Source organism: Narcine bancroftii, chromosome 13 (assembly GCF_036971445.1).
Source record: "Narcine bancroftii isolate sNarBan1 chromosome 13, sNarBan1.hap1, whole genome shotgun sequence".
Classification (NCBI taxonomy): Eukaryota; Metazoa; Chordata; class Chondrichthyes; order Torpediniformes; family Narcinidae; genus Narcine; species Narcine bancroftii.
Window position 1 is genome coordinate 72,756,688 of NC_091481.1, and position 19,289 is coordinate 72,775,976.

General features: G+C 46.8%; 1 protein-coding gene across 2 annotated transcripts in view; it reads right to left on the bottom strand.

The window, feature by feature from the left end:
- Positions 1–559: 559 nt before the first annotated feature.
- Positions 560–19,289, bottom strand: part of LOC138748275 (branched-chain-amino-acid aminotransferase, cytosolic-like) — a 47,701-nt gene continuing 28,971 nt past the window's right edge. For both annotated transcript variants that reach the window (XM_069908146.1, XM_069908147.1), the window contains 3 exons: positions 18,634–18,774; positions 13,737–13,811; positions 560–9,353 (listed from right to left, as the gene is read on the bottom strand). In XM_069908146.1, the coding sequence (XP_069764247.1) occupies positions 9,312–9,353; positions 13,737–13,811; positions 18,634–18,774 (258 nt within the window). In that variant the 3' untranslated portion in view covers positions 560–9,311. The remainder of the gene's footprint in view (positions 9,354–13,736; positions 13,812–18,633; positions 18,775–19,289) is intronic.

Genomic DNA, 19,289 nt, shown 5'->3' on the forward strand with positions numbered 1-19,289 from the left:
GGTGATTCCTCTGTTTTAATCTGCCAAGCTAAGACTTTGTGTGCCCATTCACCTAACTCATAATATTGTTTAATTTTTTAATATGGCTTTTTTCTGTCCTATATGTGTTTTTATTGTATTGTACCTTTGCTTTTTATTCTCCAGTAATCTGTATTCTTCTTGTAGTCGTGTTCTTTGATTTTTTTTTTCTAATTCTTTAATACCTTTCTCCAAACTGTTTACTTCTGCCATATGGTCCCTCTTAAAGTTCTTTGTATAGGATATAATTTATCCCTTTAAATATGCTTTGAGCATGTCCCGTATCAGAAAACTATTATTAGTAGATGACAGATTTGGTTCACAAAATAATATTTCGATCTGTCTCTTTATTAATTACCAGAAATCTGTTCTTTTAAGTCATGTGTATTAAGACACCATCTGTATACATTTTCTTGCTTTTCCATTATTGCAATAGTTAATGTTAGTGGGAAGTGGTCTGACAGAAGCCTCATTAATGTTACAAGCTCCCGTTTTAGTAAAATTGGATTGTCACTGTAAGGGATGGTATAGACAGGAGGGACTGAATGGTCACAGTTAACATTTAATATTTCACACAAGCACAAGTCACAGCCAAGAGATAATTTGATACATTGGAAGAACTGAGGAAAGGTTTGTCACAGTCTTAGAATTCAATACATTTGCAAAGACATTGTGATTTTGCAATGGGAGAACAGCTTTTAGAAGCAGTACGTAGCCAGCCATTTTTGTGGAATTCAGAGCAAAGCATGCTCTGAGAATGACTGGGCCTTTTCGGTGGATCAACCTGTGTCAAGAGGGTCTTTTTGGGAAACAAAGAATCATTTTCATTGTGACTACAGTGAAGGTCACTTGGAGAGACCGCTTCATTTTAAGTGTGACTAGCAGTGAAGTTACTCGGAGAAACTGGTCGGTGCCAGGGTTTTGGAAGCTTCCTGGAGGCCGTCCAGTTCGAGTCTTGCCAACCAAAGGACCAGGAGAAAGACAGCGCAAGGAGAATTCGTGAATCTTTAACAGCCACAACTCCAGTCTTCCCATCATTTTATCCCATTAACATTCAGACTAATGAAGTTCAGTGTTTTTATCCATACCATTTTTCAAACATACATTTCCCTTTTCACTTGTAAGAAACATTTCCCTTTTAAGAAACAAACACATATCTCTAGCTCTGACGGAGATGTTAACAATAAAACCCGAAGCTGACAGAATCTTCTGAAGAAGAGAAGCCCCTCCCTCTTTGGCCCAATATTTTTTAAACCGCTCCTCTCCCGGAGCCATTTTCCCCCTTAAATCGGAGTTCCCACCCTGCTACTTTCTTTCCACTTTTCTTCCTTTCCAGAGCTCTATGGAAATTAACAATGATTTTTCTTTTAGCAGTAAAAACAAGACAGTTCAGTACTACTAGATATAAATTTTAAAAAGTCTTTCAGTTTGGCCTGTTTCAAAATGGTCTTTTCATAACTTTCTTAAAAATTCTTCCACCTTCAGCGTCGCTGGGTAAGTCTAAAATCTTTAGATTGCAGTTGTCTCTTCCTCAAATTCCTTTCTTTGACCAATGCAGCGCTAAAGTCCTGAAAAAACATTACTTTTGCAGTTATTTTTTGTATATTCGTATGCTGTTCCCAAGATCGCATCCTGCACTTACCATGACTGGTCGTGGATGCGGTTCTCCTGGGTCCGAGGGTCTGCTGAGCCCTTTCAATTTGCAGCTTTGCATTTAACTTGTTTTGTCCCAGCATTTGTGGGATCCACATTTCAAAGAAACTCACCCCGTCTTTTCCCTCGATTCCTTCTCTCAGCCCAATGATTCTTACATCTGCTGAAATTTTCCATTTGATCGATCTTGTCCATCAATCCTTTTCTGTCTGTGTCCCATGTTTTTGCTTTTTCTTCTAGATCCTTTAGGCCAGTGGTTCTCAACCACTCCCATCCCACTTTAAGTAATCCCTATGCCATTGGTGTCCTGTGATTGGTAAGGGATTGGTTAAGGTGGGATGGGAGTGGGAAGGGTAGGTTGAGAATCACTGCTCCTGACCCAATTGTTACTGAAATAGTTTGCTTGAGAAAAATTGTCATTGGCCCATTTCCTTTGGAGTTCTGAAACCCTGCACATAACGAGTCAATGAGGGATGATTAAAACAGTGGTTTTCAACCTTTTTCTTTCCACCCACATCCCACCTTAAACACCGAGGGCAGAGGGATTACTTAAAGTGGGGTGTGAGTGGGATGAAAATGGTTGAGAACCACTGCTTTAGCCTGTCTTTGGTTTTGTCCGACTCAGACTCCAAACGAATCATTCGTTCCGTTAAATCTTCCACAATTTCTTTAATTTCCCATTTGTCTCATCGCTGATTCAACACTTGTGAAACGAGTGCTGTTTCCATCTTGTTCTGCGTGGTGGGTATATCTTGGGCCGACACCCCCCACTCTACTGGGTTCAGCCAGTCCCAAGGCCCCTCCTCGTCAACTTCCACTTGATGTTCCTGGCAGAACTGTTGTTTCCTCAGTTTTTGGCTGTCTTAGTTGCTTAGCACTAGTTTTATCCATTTTCGACGATAAAATTCTGGTTTTTAGCTTTCAGACTGTCTTTTTATGGAGAGCTCTTTCAAAACACTTCTGCTCAGATCCGCAGCAGGGCCCGATACTGGAAAGGATGGCCTTCCCATGGAAAGGATGCTGAAGTTAGGATATGCTGTTGGGTGTATAGATGTAAAGCATCTTCAAGTCACTCCTCACCTCGGTGTTTGCGACCATCTGGTTTCCTCGCAGGTTAATTGGCCTCTGTTAATCGCCCCTGGTGTGAAGGTGGGAGCAGGCTGTGTCCACTAAACACGATACTAACTAAATATCTCTTCAGCAGATACATATCCCTCAAAGGCCTGCATATTGAGGTGGACGTGAAGCCCTTAAACTACTATTGCATCTGCTGGAACCCTCTCCGTGCATCAACTTTCCCGTGTGAGAGAAATCTGGCCTCAGAACTTTCTCTCTGTACCTCCAGCATTTTTAATTTTTACACTGGGATAAAGATTCTGATTGTCTACACTGGCTATGTCTCACTATTTTATGAACTCCCATCAGGTCTGATGTCAATGGGCCACTGGTGTGGGGGAGGTGGGAACCATTAAATCCTGTGCAAGAGTTTTCCCTTCCTGCACTAACGTTTCTGAACCAATGTTTCTTTCAGTTTGAGTTAACAGAGAACTGCAAATTTAAAGAAGGCAGTGCCAGGAACGCGTTAAGCAACAATGGAAATAGAGGACACCGTAGTGCCTTGTCTGCGGAGATGGACACCACATGTCTCCAATCCGGACAGATTGATCCCAATGTGGCTGATCCACTAGGGATGATTGAATGTTGAAGTATTCATCACAGCTCAAGATTTCAGCAATTAACAGGGTAATATTATTTATTTAAACAAGTAATCGTATCTATTAATTCGTAGTTATACAGAAATTGTTTACGTAATGTGAAAGGCTGAATTTGGTTGATTTGCATAACCTGTTATTCAAATAGTTGTTCGACATTGGAAAACCTCTCGATTTTAGATTGTTACTTCTGGTACACAATGAGGGTACAGATTGGAACGGTGGCTGAGAGGCCAAGGGTTGGGGGGAGGGTGGGAGGAAGGAAAGGGTAGTGGGAGGAGGGGGTAGGAGATGGGAAGGAGGAACAGGAAGAGGAGGAAGGATGGGGGAAGGAAGTGGGGAGGAAGGATTGGGGTAGGGAAAAGGGGTGAGGGTGGAGGTAGGGAGAGGGAAGGGTAGAGGGGGGAAGGGAGCTGGGGATGAGAGGGAGAGTAGTGTGGGAGGGGAGGGGGAGCTGGGGGGAGAGGGAGTGGGGAGTAGGGGAAGGAGAAAGGGAGGGAGGGAATGGTGGGGGAAGGGGAGGGGTTGGGTGTGAGAGAGGGCAGGGGAGTTGGAGGGAGGATGGGGGAATGGTGTGGGGGGGGGTTGAAGGGGGGTATGGGGCTGGGCTTCTGGCTCCTGACAGTGGAACCAAGGTCCAGGGTCCCTCAGTCTCACCTTTGTAAAGAAAGCAGAGTCCACACAAACAGGCCCTCGGTCCGTCTCGTTTGTGCAAACTATTATTCAAATGTCCAACTCTTTCTTCCATGTCAACATTGAGCTGGCAGAATCCTGCACCAACAATACCCAGAACCCAACCACAGCACCTTACATAAGTTAAAGTCTGTAAACCAACATATCCTGCAATTTAAAAAATTCCCTGTTGTAGTAAAGATGACCATAAAACCACTCAATCACTGGCATCCCCAAGGACTGGGTTTAGCCTACACAGGCCAAATGGTTCACCCTCCTCCCCTCCCCACCCACCCATCAAATTATTCAGACACATAATGAGAGTGTCACCCTGAAACATCGTTGGTTCGCCTTGCGGTTGATGTTTTTGTTCCACAGAACAGCTTCGTCTGCTGTAATTCCACACATTCAAGAAATGGTGACAAGGAAAATGCTACCGGACTGTCAAAAGGCAGAAATAGGAGGGGTTTCGAAGGGCCCCTTAAGACCTTTATTTTCATGTGTTGCTCCATTGCGATCTCTCTTTGAGGGATGCCTGAAAAAGTTCTCCCTCCCTCTTCAAAGGGGATTCTCTCATTACTCCCTGCTGTTCTCAAGCTCTATAACCATGTACTCACCCAGACTCTCTTTTCCCGGCCCAAACTCCTTCCCCTGCCCCTTGATTCAGGAGCCTGCCTGAACTTTTGCTCATACCTTGGAGGAGGGCTCAAGCCCAAAATGTTGGCGATAGATCTTTACCTCCTATGGACGCTGCGAGACCTGCTGAGTTCTTCCAGAAATTTTGTGTTTTTACTACAACCACAGGACCTGCAGACTTTCATGTTTCACAGAAGCCACCAAGTCCCCACTTGCACCCAGATGTGTTCATGGATAGTTATAATCCAGAAACCTTCCTTAAGAAAAAAAGCTCAAAACTCCTTTAATATTTTTTTTTCCAGAATGAAGGAATATGATGTGGCAATGGTTCACAACAACCTTTGTAACAAATGCAAAGGTATTTATAAATATTTGGAAACAAAAGGCACAACTGAAAAGAGGTGAACAAATATACACAGGTGAAGAAAGAGTTAACATCCAGGTAAATTTCAGACCCAATACATACTCAGCAAGAATGAAACTTTGACCACTTGTGAGCCAACAGGATAAAGCCAGTTGTCACCTTGCCAGAATTCATGGGAACCCACATAACTTTAGAATGTCTGCATTTCTATTGAAGCTCTCAAAGGAACATGTTTTGGAGATGGTGGGGGTGGGGTCTTTGTGATTTATGGACAGTTCATTGAGAATTTGGGCCCAGCTACTCCAGAAACCTGCTCATCTAGTTACCTCCTTGATATTTTGCGAATCAGAGGCCATAAAATGGGGCTGAACTTGATAGCGCTCTCTCTAAGGAGTTTGCATGTTCTCCGTGTTTGCGTGGGCTTCCTCCAGCTGCTCCAGTTTCCTCCCACCCTTTAAAGCATACGGGGGTTGTAGGTAAATCAGGGTACTTGGGCAGCACGGCTTTGAAGGCTGTACATCTAAATTTTTTAAAAAACAAGCCCCATTGCCAAAGACCTTGAATGTTAGTCAAGATGAGGCCCCAACAACTAGAGGAGAAAAAGCTCTATGGCTCTGTGCTACTGGACACCAGAGCTGTAGGCTGGGACTGTGAATCTCCAGGATTGAGATGTAATACTGTGCCTCACCTAGAGTTTATTAGTTTTGGGTGAGAGGGGAAACTGGAACCCATAGAGGTGGGTGCAGTCACAATGTTTACAAAAAGTTTGGACGAGTACATGGGACACGCTAAACCATCCCAACGTCTCTCCAGGCACCAACCCTCCTGCAAATACCACCCTGCCCACTTGCTTACAAAACCAAGTCCCTCACCCACATCCAGAATCCCTTCTCCATGAGCCTCTCCTCCACTTACAACCCCCCTCCCCTCTCACCCTACGCTTCCAACCATTACCCCCTCCTCTACCTGTTCCCTGCAGGATTCCTTTTCCAAACTCTCCTTTGAAAAGGGTCATTGCTTTATCCAGTTCTCAACTATCGGTGAAAAACGTGCTGCTCTCTGATCCCTTCCACAGCCTGTGAGGGAACCAGACAGGGGCGAGGGGAGGGTCCCCCTTGTTCCTGGAGCCCACCTACCATTCCAATTGTTCTAGTCTGGAGGAGTCTATCACTGAACAATGAAAGGGGCAGGCTTTGGAGGAGAGCCACAGTTTAACTAACACTCTGCTCACTTGTCAGCACAGCAAAGCAGAAGTTTTGTTTCTTCTGTGGAGTTCAGTTTATTTATCTTGCATCAGCTGCATGTGGATTTCTGGCATCACCTTGCACCCAGAGTATTTCACTTCCACACCTGTTCCTGAATGGGATGTCCCCTGCAGCTCCATGACTGCATCCCCAAACTCCGAGTTGAGTACCTGCCAGAAGGCAACAACACCCTCCATCTAGTGACCAAATTGAACAGCAAAGGACCAGGCCCTTCGGCCTACAGAGTCCCTGCCAACCAAGATGCGCTGATCCTACACTAGCCCCATTTCACTCACTACATTCCTCTCGACTCCTACCACTCGCCCGCATGGTTCATAACAGCCAACTTACCTCCCAACCCTGCGACATGGGAGGAAACTGGAGCACCAGGAGAATGTGCAAACTCCACGTGGGCAGCAGAGGTTGGTCCCTGGCGCTGTGACAGCAGTTCCTCCCCCGATATACACACCGAAGGTAGCAGTTCATAGAACAAAATAAAATAAATGTTGGGGGGATTTAGTGGAAATAGTGTTCGTCTATTATCACCATGGTAGGTGGTGTTGAAGATTAAATGAGCATTCAAACAGCTTGTAGATGGCATAACTGGGACAGCTATTTCTGAGTGGCCCATTTTGATGTTTTCGTTTACAAACCCAGCTAAACTGAAGCGGACTCAGTGATAGTGAGCAGGAAAAGATTGGTGCTACATCCAAGGATTAACTGTGAAGCACCATCTGTGAAGCAGTTGTTAATCAATACCTAGACAGGAGCATTTGGGTTGAGGGACACACAGATTCACAAGTTTCACAATGGACATCTGGAAGAACATGGAAGACACACACAGGGCGTGCAAGAATAAGCAGATAAATCTCGACTTACTGAAACGTTTGGGATCAGATCCGGTCCCAGACTGGCAGACATTGCCCGTATGTGTAGTTGACTAAAGTCAAATTCTCTCAATATCTGAACATCTGTGCAGAAAAAACAGGGCATGAACCACAGCCACAAGATGGGCTACAAAGGAGACAACTGTAGGCCGAGGTTTAGGGAAGATCATCTCCAAGGGTTTAACTGATATGAGGCCTCTGAATGGAGTTAACTGCATTGTATCATGAGACAAGTTCTCGAAGGTTTCTGGTGCACATCGGTGGGTGAGATGGTTTCAGTTCCATTCTCCTAAATGAACAGATGATGGCGATTCATTAAACACGGAGTAAGCTCCTCAGCTGGCACTGGAGCAGAGTGGGCTAGATCCCTGATTGGGGGCAAACTTCACGACTCCACCATTATGAACCGGTTGGCCTCCTTCAGGATCTGACTGAACAGTGAAGGACACTCAGGATTTGTACATTTTTCTTATCCTTAACTCTGACAATTACTACATCGGTTCCAAAGTCAAGGATATTGTCATCGCAGAAAGGATATTGTCAAGTTATCACAGGCTGTAACCATAACAAGTGATTAGTGTTTGGCATACAGAGGACAGGTTTTCAATACATTGGAAACAGTTTGGAGAGAAAACAAAATGGGAGCAATGGGAGATGTGGCACCCATCTGTGTGAAGCTTTGAGCGGTATCAACAAACCATTAGTACTGCCACGGGTCACAGTAACACATGCAAATGTCCAGTGTTAAAGGAAATATGCATTAAAAAATGTAGCAATACTTCCATTGTGCATTTTCTCGTTTGGACCTTTCAGAACCACACAACTTGTTTTATGCATTTACACACCCACTGTGAATAAAAACATCAGGAACATGCTGATTTCCATGGACTGGCTGGTAAACCACAATCCCAGCCTAACAATCTAGAGTCTTTATATCAAATCTCACCAGGTGGAATTTAAGTTCTTTGCGATGATGACTACAACGTTCGATGATTGTTTGCTCAATAACTTCATGGGTGTAACCAGTCACCAGAAGCCAAGCTGGACACAACTCTGGCTGACTTTTAAATCACTATCAAGTCACTTTGTTCAGGGAAAATAATACCTATCAATGTCGCCATGCAAGAACGAAATGCATTGAAATAATTTATCGCAGCAATGATGTTCGTAGAGGCAATGGGGTCTTAGGGAAGTGTGGGCAGGCTGTGTAACTTGGAAGAGCTGAGAGGATGTACCATCAGTGACCCCAACACACCCAGGACTCCGAACCAGCAGAGCCAATATTTATACTCACAGTATCATTCAGCATGGAAACAGGTCCTTCAGCCAAACCCACTGGCACTCATCTTACATTAACTGTATTTTTTACATTCTCCCTACATTCAGATTCTACCGCTCACCTATACATTTTATTGTAGCACACGTGGAAATTGGAGGACCTGGAGGAAACCCATGGGGAGGGCATGCAAACCGCACACAGAATTGGAGGTCAGGATTGAACTCAGATCTCAGATGCCGTGACCTGATATCTCCTCAGAGTCAGACAGCTCCAGCTGATGTTGTCAATGAGAAATAAAATTAGAAATTGAAGTCCTTCAACAGTGCATTAATTGCTCAGCAGTTGTCAGAAGGCCTGAGGGAAAGGTTGTTTTAACCAATCGGTTCAATAACACAGATGGGAGCCATTAATTCACCCTTGCCTGGCAGCTTCCCATTATTTTCTGTTTCCACATATGATCAATACGACCAGCAGACAGGAGCTGAGCACAAACGAGTCTCCATCATCCTGCACGACATTTCCTCTAATATCATCCCCATAATTCAAAGCAACATCTAATCCAAGGACAATAGCTCTGAAGAGCATTTGGAGATACTGATATCAATTATTACTGAAGTTGCAACAAGGAGCATCTCACAAAGAGCAGCAATCTACTTGATATGCAGTTAAAGGCTTCTTAGGCACACCAAAGAATCTAAAACAAGACAGCACTGATGAATCCACTTCTACAACTCTACAAGATTAATAAAGTCTCCAAGATAGTTCCATAGAATTGAAATAATCCCAAGTGCAGACTGAGTTTTCTCTGGCTCAGAGCTAGGTGGATGGGAAGCCAATTTCCACTCTTCAGATAACCAGCTTTGTCCACTCACTGGAGGTCCGACCGTACTGAAATTAGAACAGAATCATTTCTTTATCTGGCATTTACGTTAAGGGAACATCCCCAGCCACTTTAGCTTTCCACCTTATATTGCTGAAATGAACAGTAAAGGACTGCCCTGTACGGGCCCTGTCCTGTCAGGTTGAATCTGTGGAGAGTTGATGTTTCAGGTCGAGACTTTTAATCAAGACACAGGCACTTCGGCCCACAATGTTGTGCCAACCTATATAATCCTACTCAATAACCTGACCCTTCCCTACCTCATACCCACAACCGTCTATTTTCCTTTCATCTGTATGCCTGAGTCTTTTAAATGGCCCTCTTGTACCAGGCTCCACCACCGTTCCTGGCAATGCATTCCACAACTCTCTGTAAAATAAAAATTTACCCCTGTCATCGCCCCTAAACTTTCCTCCCCTCACTTTGTACAGATGTCCTCTGTTGTTTGCTACTCTCGCCCCGGGAAACAGGCTCTGGCTCTCCACCCAGTTTATGCCTCTCATAATCTTGCAGACCTCTATTCAGTCACCTCTCATTCTTCTTCTCTCCAAATAGAAATGCCCCCTTGACCTTGCCTCATAATACGATCTCAAGTCCAGGCAACATCCTGGTAAATCAGCTCTACACCCCCTCCAAAAATTCCACCAACTTCCTGTAATGAGAGGAGCAGAACTGAACACAATGTTTCAAGTGCGGTTTCACCAGTTTCATAGGGCACCAACATGACCTCATGGCTCGTGAACTCAATCCCCTGGCTAGGTCCTCTTTACTACCCTAGCAACGTGCAGCAACTTGAGAGATCCATGGATTTGGACCCAAGGTCCTCTGTTCTTCCACACAGTTAGGAATCCTGCCATTAATCACATACTCCGCCTTCTCTTCACACTTATCTGGATTAAACTCCACCTGCCACTTTTCCACTCAACTCTGCATCCTGTAACCTACAACACTATCCACAACACCTCCAACCCTCGTGTCACTGCAAACTTACCGACCCACCCCTCTACTTCTTCGTCCTGCTCATTCATAAAAAGCAGGGGTCCCAGAATCGATCCCCACGGGGCGGAATGTGCAGAGGGAAGACAGTGCAAAGAAGGGTGAGACGGGCCAGTAGGTGATTGGACAACTAAGGAAGAGTGAAAGGTGACAGACAGAAGGAGACCGATGAGGGAGGGAGCAGCGTTGAAGACAGAAGCAAGCGAGTGTCAATCTGATAGAAAAAGAGAGAAAAGAAAGACCAGATGGAGCCTGGTGCTGGGAACGGAGGCCGAAGGTGGATACAGCCGCTGGAGGCAGAAAAGCAGGAACAGAAAAGTTAATAGTGCAGGAATCGGCAGACAGCAAGAATGGGAACCATATGGTTAGAGATGAAGGACATATGGAAACAGGTAGGGGAATGGGTAGTAGCTGGATGGAATCCGGAGCAGGTGAGGGAAGAAATGAGGTGATATGGTGTGGGGGAAGAGGGCAATGGGACAGGAGACAGAGAGAAAAGAGAAAGCAAGATGGGGGAACACAAGGTAACTGGAATAGGTGAGACCTAGTGCAGATTAGAATATAGAAATCTGCGACCCACACTGTTGTGCTAACCTAATAACCTAATTCAATAACTGCCCAGAATTCCCCTAATGCATCTCTCCATTTCTCTCAGTTCCATGTACATATCTAATAGTCCCTATTGTTCCTGCCTCTAGCACATTCCACCCACCTCTGGGTGAAAAACTTACCCCTTACATCGCCCTCAACACTATGTGTTGGCCATTTCAGCCCGGGGAAAAGGCTCTAGCTGCCCACACGATCGAAGCCTCTCATGATCTTGAGCACCTGTATCAGATCACCCTCCCCCTCCAAGGAGCAAAGACCAAGTTCACTACCCCTATCCTCATAAACCATGTTCTCCAATCTGGGCAGCATCCTTGTGAATCTCCTCTGCCCCCTCTCTACAGCATCCACATCCTTCCTGTATCAAGGTGACCAGAATTGAACACAGTATTCCAAGTGGGATCTAACTAATGTCTTTGTCTAGCTGCAACATTACCTCACAGCTTCTGAACTCAATTCCATGAGTAACGAAGGCCAACATATCTTACGCCCTCTTACCAGCAGTGTCCCCTTTGGACACGGACCCCATGATCTCTCAGCAACACTGCTTAGAGATCTCCCATTAACATTGTATTCTCCCATCAAACTTGACCCAGCGAAATGAACCACTTCAAAGTGACTGGTTTACAGAATACCTGCGCTCTGACTGCAATGACCATCTCAAGTTCCCAGTTACATGCTATTCCATCTCCCTTCCCAGTCTCACATCAACCTGCCCATCCTTAGCCATCTCCATTTTTTACAACCCAGAGGAATGCTCGGGTGGTCTAAAACAAAATGGCAGGAACCTTGAATTTTCCAATTTCAGGCATCCCACTGGGTTGGAAACTACCCAGGTAGAATACAAGGCTGTTCCTCCCATAATCTTTTTATACTGGTCATCTCCCCTTTACACCCTCAGTCTTGATCTCATCTCAACGAGAAACATCTTGATCTCATCTCAACGAGAAACATCAGCCACCCCTTTGCCTACAGAGATACTGCATGACCTGCTGTGTTCTTCCAGCATCTTTTAATCTCCAGCTTCCAGCATCTGTGCTCTCATGTCTCCAGGTTATAGAGTCATATAGCAGAGTTCACAGGTGCCCAGCCCTCTTAATCCGTGGAATCAACCATCCACTAATCCAATTTCAGTCTCCCCACCTTCCCCTTCAACTTGCACCTGATCTACAGATTAGAAAAATTTGCATTGGTCAATGAATCTATCAATCTGCACGCCTGAAAAAGTAAAACCCACTGGGTCACAAACTCCATACAGACAGTGCCAGGTTTAACCTGGGTCACCGGAGCTTTACGGCAGCAGGTCTCCGAGTGATTCCACGGTGCCATCCTGACAGAATGATGCATCTCACTAGTTATTGTAATTCCCACAGTTCTATTCAGATATGATTGCACCGGTGAGGGTACCAAGGAGGTTTACTGGGAGTGCGAAGATTGTAGTTATGAGGGGTTACATCTTTGAGTCAAGTACTGAAGAGGGGGGGTGGGTTACCATCACTGAGGCAATGAGCCCTTGCAGGAAATATTGGCAGTGTAATTCAACTGCACATCGAGGCGTTAGAAGACAAGCTGGGTCTTCTTTGGAACAGAGGACAGAGGATGCTGGCGGGAGATATAATTGCGAATTAGCAGTGTCCTGAATGGTGTAGGACCCTGGTAGAGGAGACAACAACTGGGTTTAAAGTAATTGAAGATGAGGATGGGAAGAAAGGAAGGCCAAAGCTGAAGCCCTCACACAACCAAACAGTATTTGGATGTGTACATGAACAGCCATGGCCTGCAGGGTTAATGAATGAGTGCTGGAAGGTGGGAAGAGAATGGGTACCTCTTCCTCAATCACTCACACACACACCGGGATGAATGGCTCCCTCGGCAATACTTTTTTTGTGATCCACATATTTTGTAGAATCATACTGACAGTCATTGGACACTGAATGAGCTGGAAAGTGAGAGTTCTCTGCACACAGCAAGCCCTTACGTTGGGTTGTGGAATATCCACGCAGAATACAAGGGTTGTTCCTCAAGCCTGCAGCCCCAGCATCGTCCCTCCCCTTTTGTGCAACTGTCTCCCTTGGCAGAGCCCAGGTGTAACTCCAGTCCCACACCAATAATCAACAGGTCATCCCTTTTTTTTGGTTCCACAGTTACAAGCTACAGCAGGCAATAAATGCAGCCAAGCCTGCAATGTGTACATCCAAATGATTGTAGGTGCCATTGTTGGCATGTTTCCAGTCTAAGTCTACATGCCCAAGAAACTCATTGAGGGATCAGGATGCATCAAATTAACTTCCAGGCTAACACACTGTCAGTTGATCTGGAAGGTCTCGCAAAGGAGCGCAAATAATTCAGCTTTGGAAACAACTAAGTGTAATTTTTATAATAGACACAAGTAACTGCAGATGCTAGAATCTTGGAACAAACAAGAGGAGCTGGAGAGACACCACGGGCCACGGGCCAGGCACCGTCTGTGGCGAGAGACAGACAGCATTTCGGGTCTTGAAAAAGGGACCATTTCTCTCCACGGATGTGGCCTGACCCGAGGTATCCCTCCAGCATTTCGTGATTTTTACTGTGACATATATTTATAGAATGTACTTCAAATCAAGTCATGATCTTCACTTTACAGGGAACCTTTTATAAAATGCTGTGGTGTACATCTTTCCATTGAAATTCTACCCAAGAATTGGCAAGAAGGTATGTGCAGTCTTTGGCTTCAGCTTACATGCGCAAGCAGGATTTATTACAAGACAGTTGCTGATCAACTGTATTTTAATACCCCAAATATTTACCTGAATATCTGTCAATTCTTTCAGGAACCGCTTAGCTAACTCTGGCCCATTTTCCATAGTAGGAATGTGATAATCCTGAAGAAAGAAAAAAAAATCAATTTTCTAACTGCTTTTCTCTACATTACACCAAGAGACAAGGTCCTCTTCGGCCCAGCAGTGAGGGTTGAATCAGCTTCATCGGGTAGATCATATCATGCCCGTGTTTGACACAAGACTCCTCAAACAGAAACTCCATTCCAGTCTCTGCTAAAGGAAGAGATAATCAAGCAGGCAGAGGAGAGGGTTCAAATCCTCCCCAAGGAAATGCACCATTCTCACCGACTCCGGGAATCTCTGAACCATGTTTAAAGTGTAACGACACAGCACCGTAGAATCCCACTCAACCCATTGAAATGCATGCCACCCAATTACAGCCAATCAACATAGAGATACACAATCCTTTATCTGGAACCCTTGGGGGACAGTGTGTTTCAAATTTCGGAAAGCCAGATTTAAACCCACCCGACTCGTGCTGCCAGTCTCCCCACCACCCCCCCCCCAACAATCGCCCGAGTTGTGCTGCTAGTCTCTCACCCACCCGACTTGCGCTGCCAGTCTCCTCCCCAATCACCCGACTCGCACTGCCAGTCTCTCACCCGCCCAACTCGCGCTGCTAGTCTTTCACCTGCCCAATTTGCGCTGCTGGTCTCCACCCCCCACTAATCGCCCGACTCTCACTGTCGGTCTACCCCCTCCCCAATCGCCCGACTCGCTCTGCCAGTCTTTCACCCGCCCAATTCGCACTGCCGGTCTCCACCCTCCACCAATCGCCCGACTCTCAATGCCGGTCTCCCCGCATCGCTAGACTCGCGCTGCCGGTCTCCCCCACGATCGCCCAACTCGCGATGCCAGTCCCTTGCCCATCCAACTCGCGCTGCTAGTCTTTCACCCATCCAATTCGCGCTGCCGGTCTCCACCCCCCCACCAATCGCCCGACTCTCACTGCCACTCTCCCCCCATCACCCGACTCATGCTGCGGTCTCCCCCCCCAATTGCCCGACTCGCGCTGCCAGTGTCTCGCCCGCCTGACTCGTGCTGCCGGTACCCCGCCCTCCCCCCCCCCAATCGCCCAACTTGCGCTGTCGTCTCTCTCCCCACTTGCCAGATTTTAGATGTCCGGATAAAGGATTATGTACTTGTACCAACTCATATGTTTTGGAGGGTGGGAGAAGCACCCAGAGGAAACCCAGGTAGACATGGGGCAAATGTACAAACGCCTCACAGACAGCAGTGGGTCACCTGAGGTACAATAGCCCTGGTCTAACCACTGCACTAATTGTGTAGCCTAAAAGAAAGATATATTCAGGATGGTACTGCAAACCTCAAGCTCACACACTAGAACAGAGAAGCCTAGTATTAACGTCTCACAACCCACCCACCCACCCATCCATCCACGACAGTGGTGATGGACCACCCACCCATCCACGACAGTGGTGATGACCCACCCACGACAGTGGTGATGGACCACCCAACCATCCACGACTGTGGTGATGGACCACCCACCCATCCATGACAGTGGTGATGGACCACCCATCTATCCACGACAGTGGTGATGGACCACCCATCTATCCACGACGGTGGTGACCCACCCACAACAGTGGTGATGACCCACCCACGACAGTGGTGATGGACCACCCACGACAGTGGTGATGGACCACCCACCCATCCACGACAGTGGTGATGACCCACCCACCCATCCACGACTGTGGTGATGGACCACCCACCCATCCACGACTGTGGTGATGGACCACCCACCCATCCACAACTGTGGTGATGGACCACCCACCCATCCACGACTGTGGTGATGGACCAGTAGTGCCTCTTTGTGTGTGTCTTTATAGGGAAAACAAAGGAAAGTGATTTTGTGCACAGTGGATGCAGCAAGTAAGAATTTCAGTGTCTATACATTGTACTTGTGTATATAACAATAAAATGTCATACTTAGAAGTAATCTTCAGAGCAAGGAGCCAGTTCCCAATCTCTTCAAATGCTTGTTTAATGCTGTAGGGAATTTGTATGTTCTCCCCGTGTCTGTGTGGTTTTCCCTGGGGGCTCCAGTTTCCTCCCACCATTCAAACTGTACTGGGGGGGGTGAAGGTTAAATTGGGTGTAAATCGGGCAGCAAAGAGTCATGGGCTGAAATGGCCTGTTACCGTGCTGTATGTCTAAATTTAGAGGAAAAGAATAGATAGACTGAGACAAGTAGAAGAGAACGAGTTAGAGGGAGAGGAAGAAGGCAACAGAGAGAGAAAGAACCAGGAATACACGAACACAGTCCATGTTTCTTTCCAAGTCCAGGAATTAAAGGAACTTGGAAAATGTTCAGCAGGGACGGCAGTTGGTCTGACAGAGATACAATGAGGTCTCTTCTCTGGCCAGCAAACTCTTGAGCTAGCACAGTGGGGATACGTAGCCTTGCTGCATTGGAGTTCACTATCTGATGTTCCCTAGTTAAAGCATCTATTTCACACAAAAAAAATTAAATTCGTTTGTGATTACATCAACAAGTTTAACATTCTGCAAACACTCATTGGATTCACACTTAAAGAGCAGGCACTTAGAAACTGGCTACTGACACGTGGAACATATTTTGTCTCCTCAGCAGAGGAGGGGCCAAAACCACTCAGTCATTCCCAACCCACACACAATTGTGTCTCTGGTATGTCAACAGAGTGAATGGGAGGGAGGGGGAATCTGGGCTCTCTCCAACCAGACAGCATTTACATCGACTTTTCCAGTTTCTGTTAGGCCACTGCTCTGTCTCCTCTCCTCCAGCTCCTTTCCCTCTCCATTCAGAGAACTACACCCCTCCCTCTATCACTTCCCAGCTTTTCTCTGTTCTGCTCTGCCTCCACTATGACCTCCTGCCTGTGGACCTGTGCTGCTCCCCCTTCCCATACCCCATCATTTTATTCAGGTGCCTGTCTTTTTCTTCATACCATGGTGAAAGGTTCAGGCCCAAAACGTCAGTTATGTATCTTTATCTTTGCTACACAGGTACACGATCCTTTATCCGGAATCCTTGGGGGGACAGTGTGTTCCAAATTTTGGATTTTTCCGGATTTCGGAAAGCCCACCCGAATTGTGCTGCCGTATCCACCCCCACCCCCTTCCATTCGCGCGGCCACCTCTCCCAAGCTCCGGTCCCTCGGCCGCCTCCCCCAAGCGCTGGCCACCTGGCCACCTCCCCCAAGCACTGGTCGCCCGGCCACTTCCCCCAAGCGCCGGTCGCCTGCCCACCTCCCCCAAACGCTGGTCCCTCGGCCGCCTCCCCAAGCATCAGCCGCCCAGCCGCCTCCCCCAAGTCCCAGTCCCTCGGCCGCCTCCCCCAAGCACCGGTCCCTCGGCCGCCTCCCCCAAGCGCCGGTCCCTCAGCCACCTCATCCAAGTGCCGGGCGCTGAGTTTCTCCAGCACTTGTGTGTTCTAAGTTATAATCGGGGCATCTGCAGTCTTGTTTAACCTCAATGTTTAATGCTAACACGGGTATATCCTAATGATCAGCACCTCATGGGGAAGAGAATGTTAGTGGAGGTCTCTCCCCACCCAGGAAAGATGGTTGGGTCCAAGGTTGGACAGCCTGAACTGGATCAGTTCCACAGCTGCCTTTTAGGATATTTGTCATCTCCTGGTCCAATGGAACCAGCCGAGTTCTTTGCCCTGCTGAGCAACAGGACTGTGTTGGGTGTTAGTTGCAGTTTCAGTTCATCCTGATGTCTGCAAAAACCAGTTCACTTATCGTAGCCACAGGTCTATGGCAGATGCCATCTCACTGGCTCCACACAAAGCCCTGGACAGCAAAGATTGCTCTTTATCGACTACAGTACGACGTTTAACACCATCATTCCCCTCAATAGTGATCAGCAAACTCCAATACCCGGCCTCAACAGCCCACTGTGCAATTGGATCATGGAGTTCCTCACCTACAGACCACAATCTGGATTGGTAAGAACATCTCCCCCCAATCTCCATCTACAAATTTGCTGACGATACCATGTAGTGGGTTGTATAAAGGAAAGGGATGAGTCACCATCCAGGAGGGAGATTGAAAACTTGGCTGAATGGTGCACCAACAACAACCTCGCACTCAATGTCACCAAAACGAAGGAGCTGATCTTTGACTTCAGGACGGGAAAACCAAATGCATACAATCCAGCGATCCTTGGGGGATATGAGGTAGAGAGGGTGAACAAATTTAAGTTCTTGGAAGTCACTATCTCAGAGGATCTTTCCTGGACTCAAAACATCAATGTCATTGTGAAGAAGCCTCTACTTATCCAGAAGTTTGCGAAGGTTTAGTGTGACACCAGAAACCCTAGTAAATTTCTACTGAAAGCGTGCTGACCGGCTGCATCACAGTCTGGTTTGGGGACCTCAATACCCCTGAGCATAAAGCCCTCCACAAGGTACTGGACACAGCCCTGGACATCACAGGCAAAACCCTCCCCACCGTCGAGAACATCTACAGGGGACACTGCAGCAGCGATCACCAAGGATCCACACCACCCAGCATAATCTCTGTTCTCGCTGCTGCCATGGGGAAAGAGGTGTCGGTGCCACAAGACTGGCACCACCAGGTTCAGGAACAGCTGCTCCCCCTCCACCATCAGACTCCTCAACATCAAATGCAATCAGGGCCTCGTATAAGGACTCTGACGTGCACTTTATCGATTTTTCTCCTCTCTGTATTGCATAGTTGTTTACATTTCTTTATTTGTTTACACGTGTAGGTTCTGTAGTTTTTTTGCACATTCAATTCTGCCTTGCCGGCAGGAAAATGAATCACAGGATTGTATGTGATGTACGTTCTCTGAAAATTCAGCACAAATTCAAAGAATGGAATTCATCAGACAGACTCACCTGACCCAGGTAAAGGATTCGATTGACTGGACACACCACGCAGGCTGTTCCAGCACCAAAGATTTCTTTCACTCGATTTTCTCTCAGTCCTTTGATTAGTTCAAACATTGTCATCCCTCGTTCTGAAACTTTAAATTCTCCCTACAAATAAACATAATATTTAATAATTATGCCTTATTGCTTGTTAACCCTGTGGGCCAGAGGGCCTGGACTGTTCCAACCTGCAGTTATCCCCACCATCAGTACACCAAAGATCCCAGAATTCCCCATCTACCATCCTCTCCCAGAAACCCACCAGCATGGCCTCAGGCTGAGTAGTAACTGCAAACATCCTCTGAAGTCCAGAATTAAAGTTTAAGCCTCCTAACACATCTTCAAAAGCAAAAAATTGCCACCTTATCATCTACGGACAGCTAACAGAGGCAGGGAGCAGGGTTCCAGCAGACACATCTTCCTCTCTCCTCCCCTCCCCACCTTCCATAGGGACCGCTCCTTCCATGACACCCTCTTCCGCTCATGCCTCCCCACCTTGTCTTGGCACCTGAAGCCACAGGAAGTGCCAACTTGCGCCCACACCTCCTCCCTCTCCACTATTCGGGGCTCCAAACACCACTTGTGTACCCGCAGGATTGATTTACTGCATCCGGTGCTCCCTT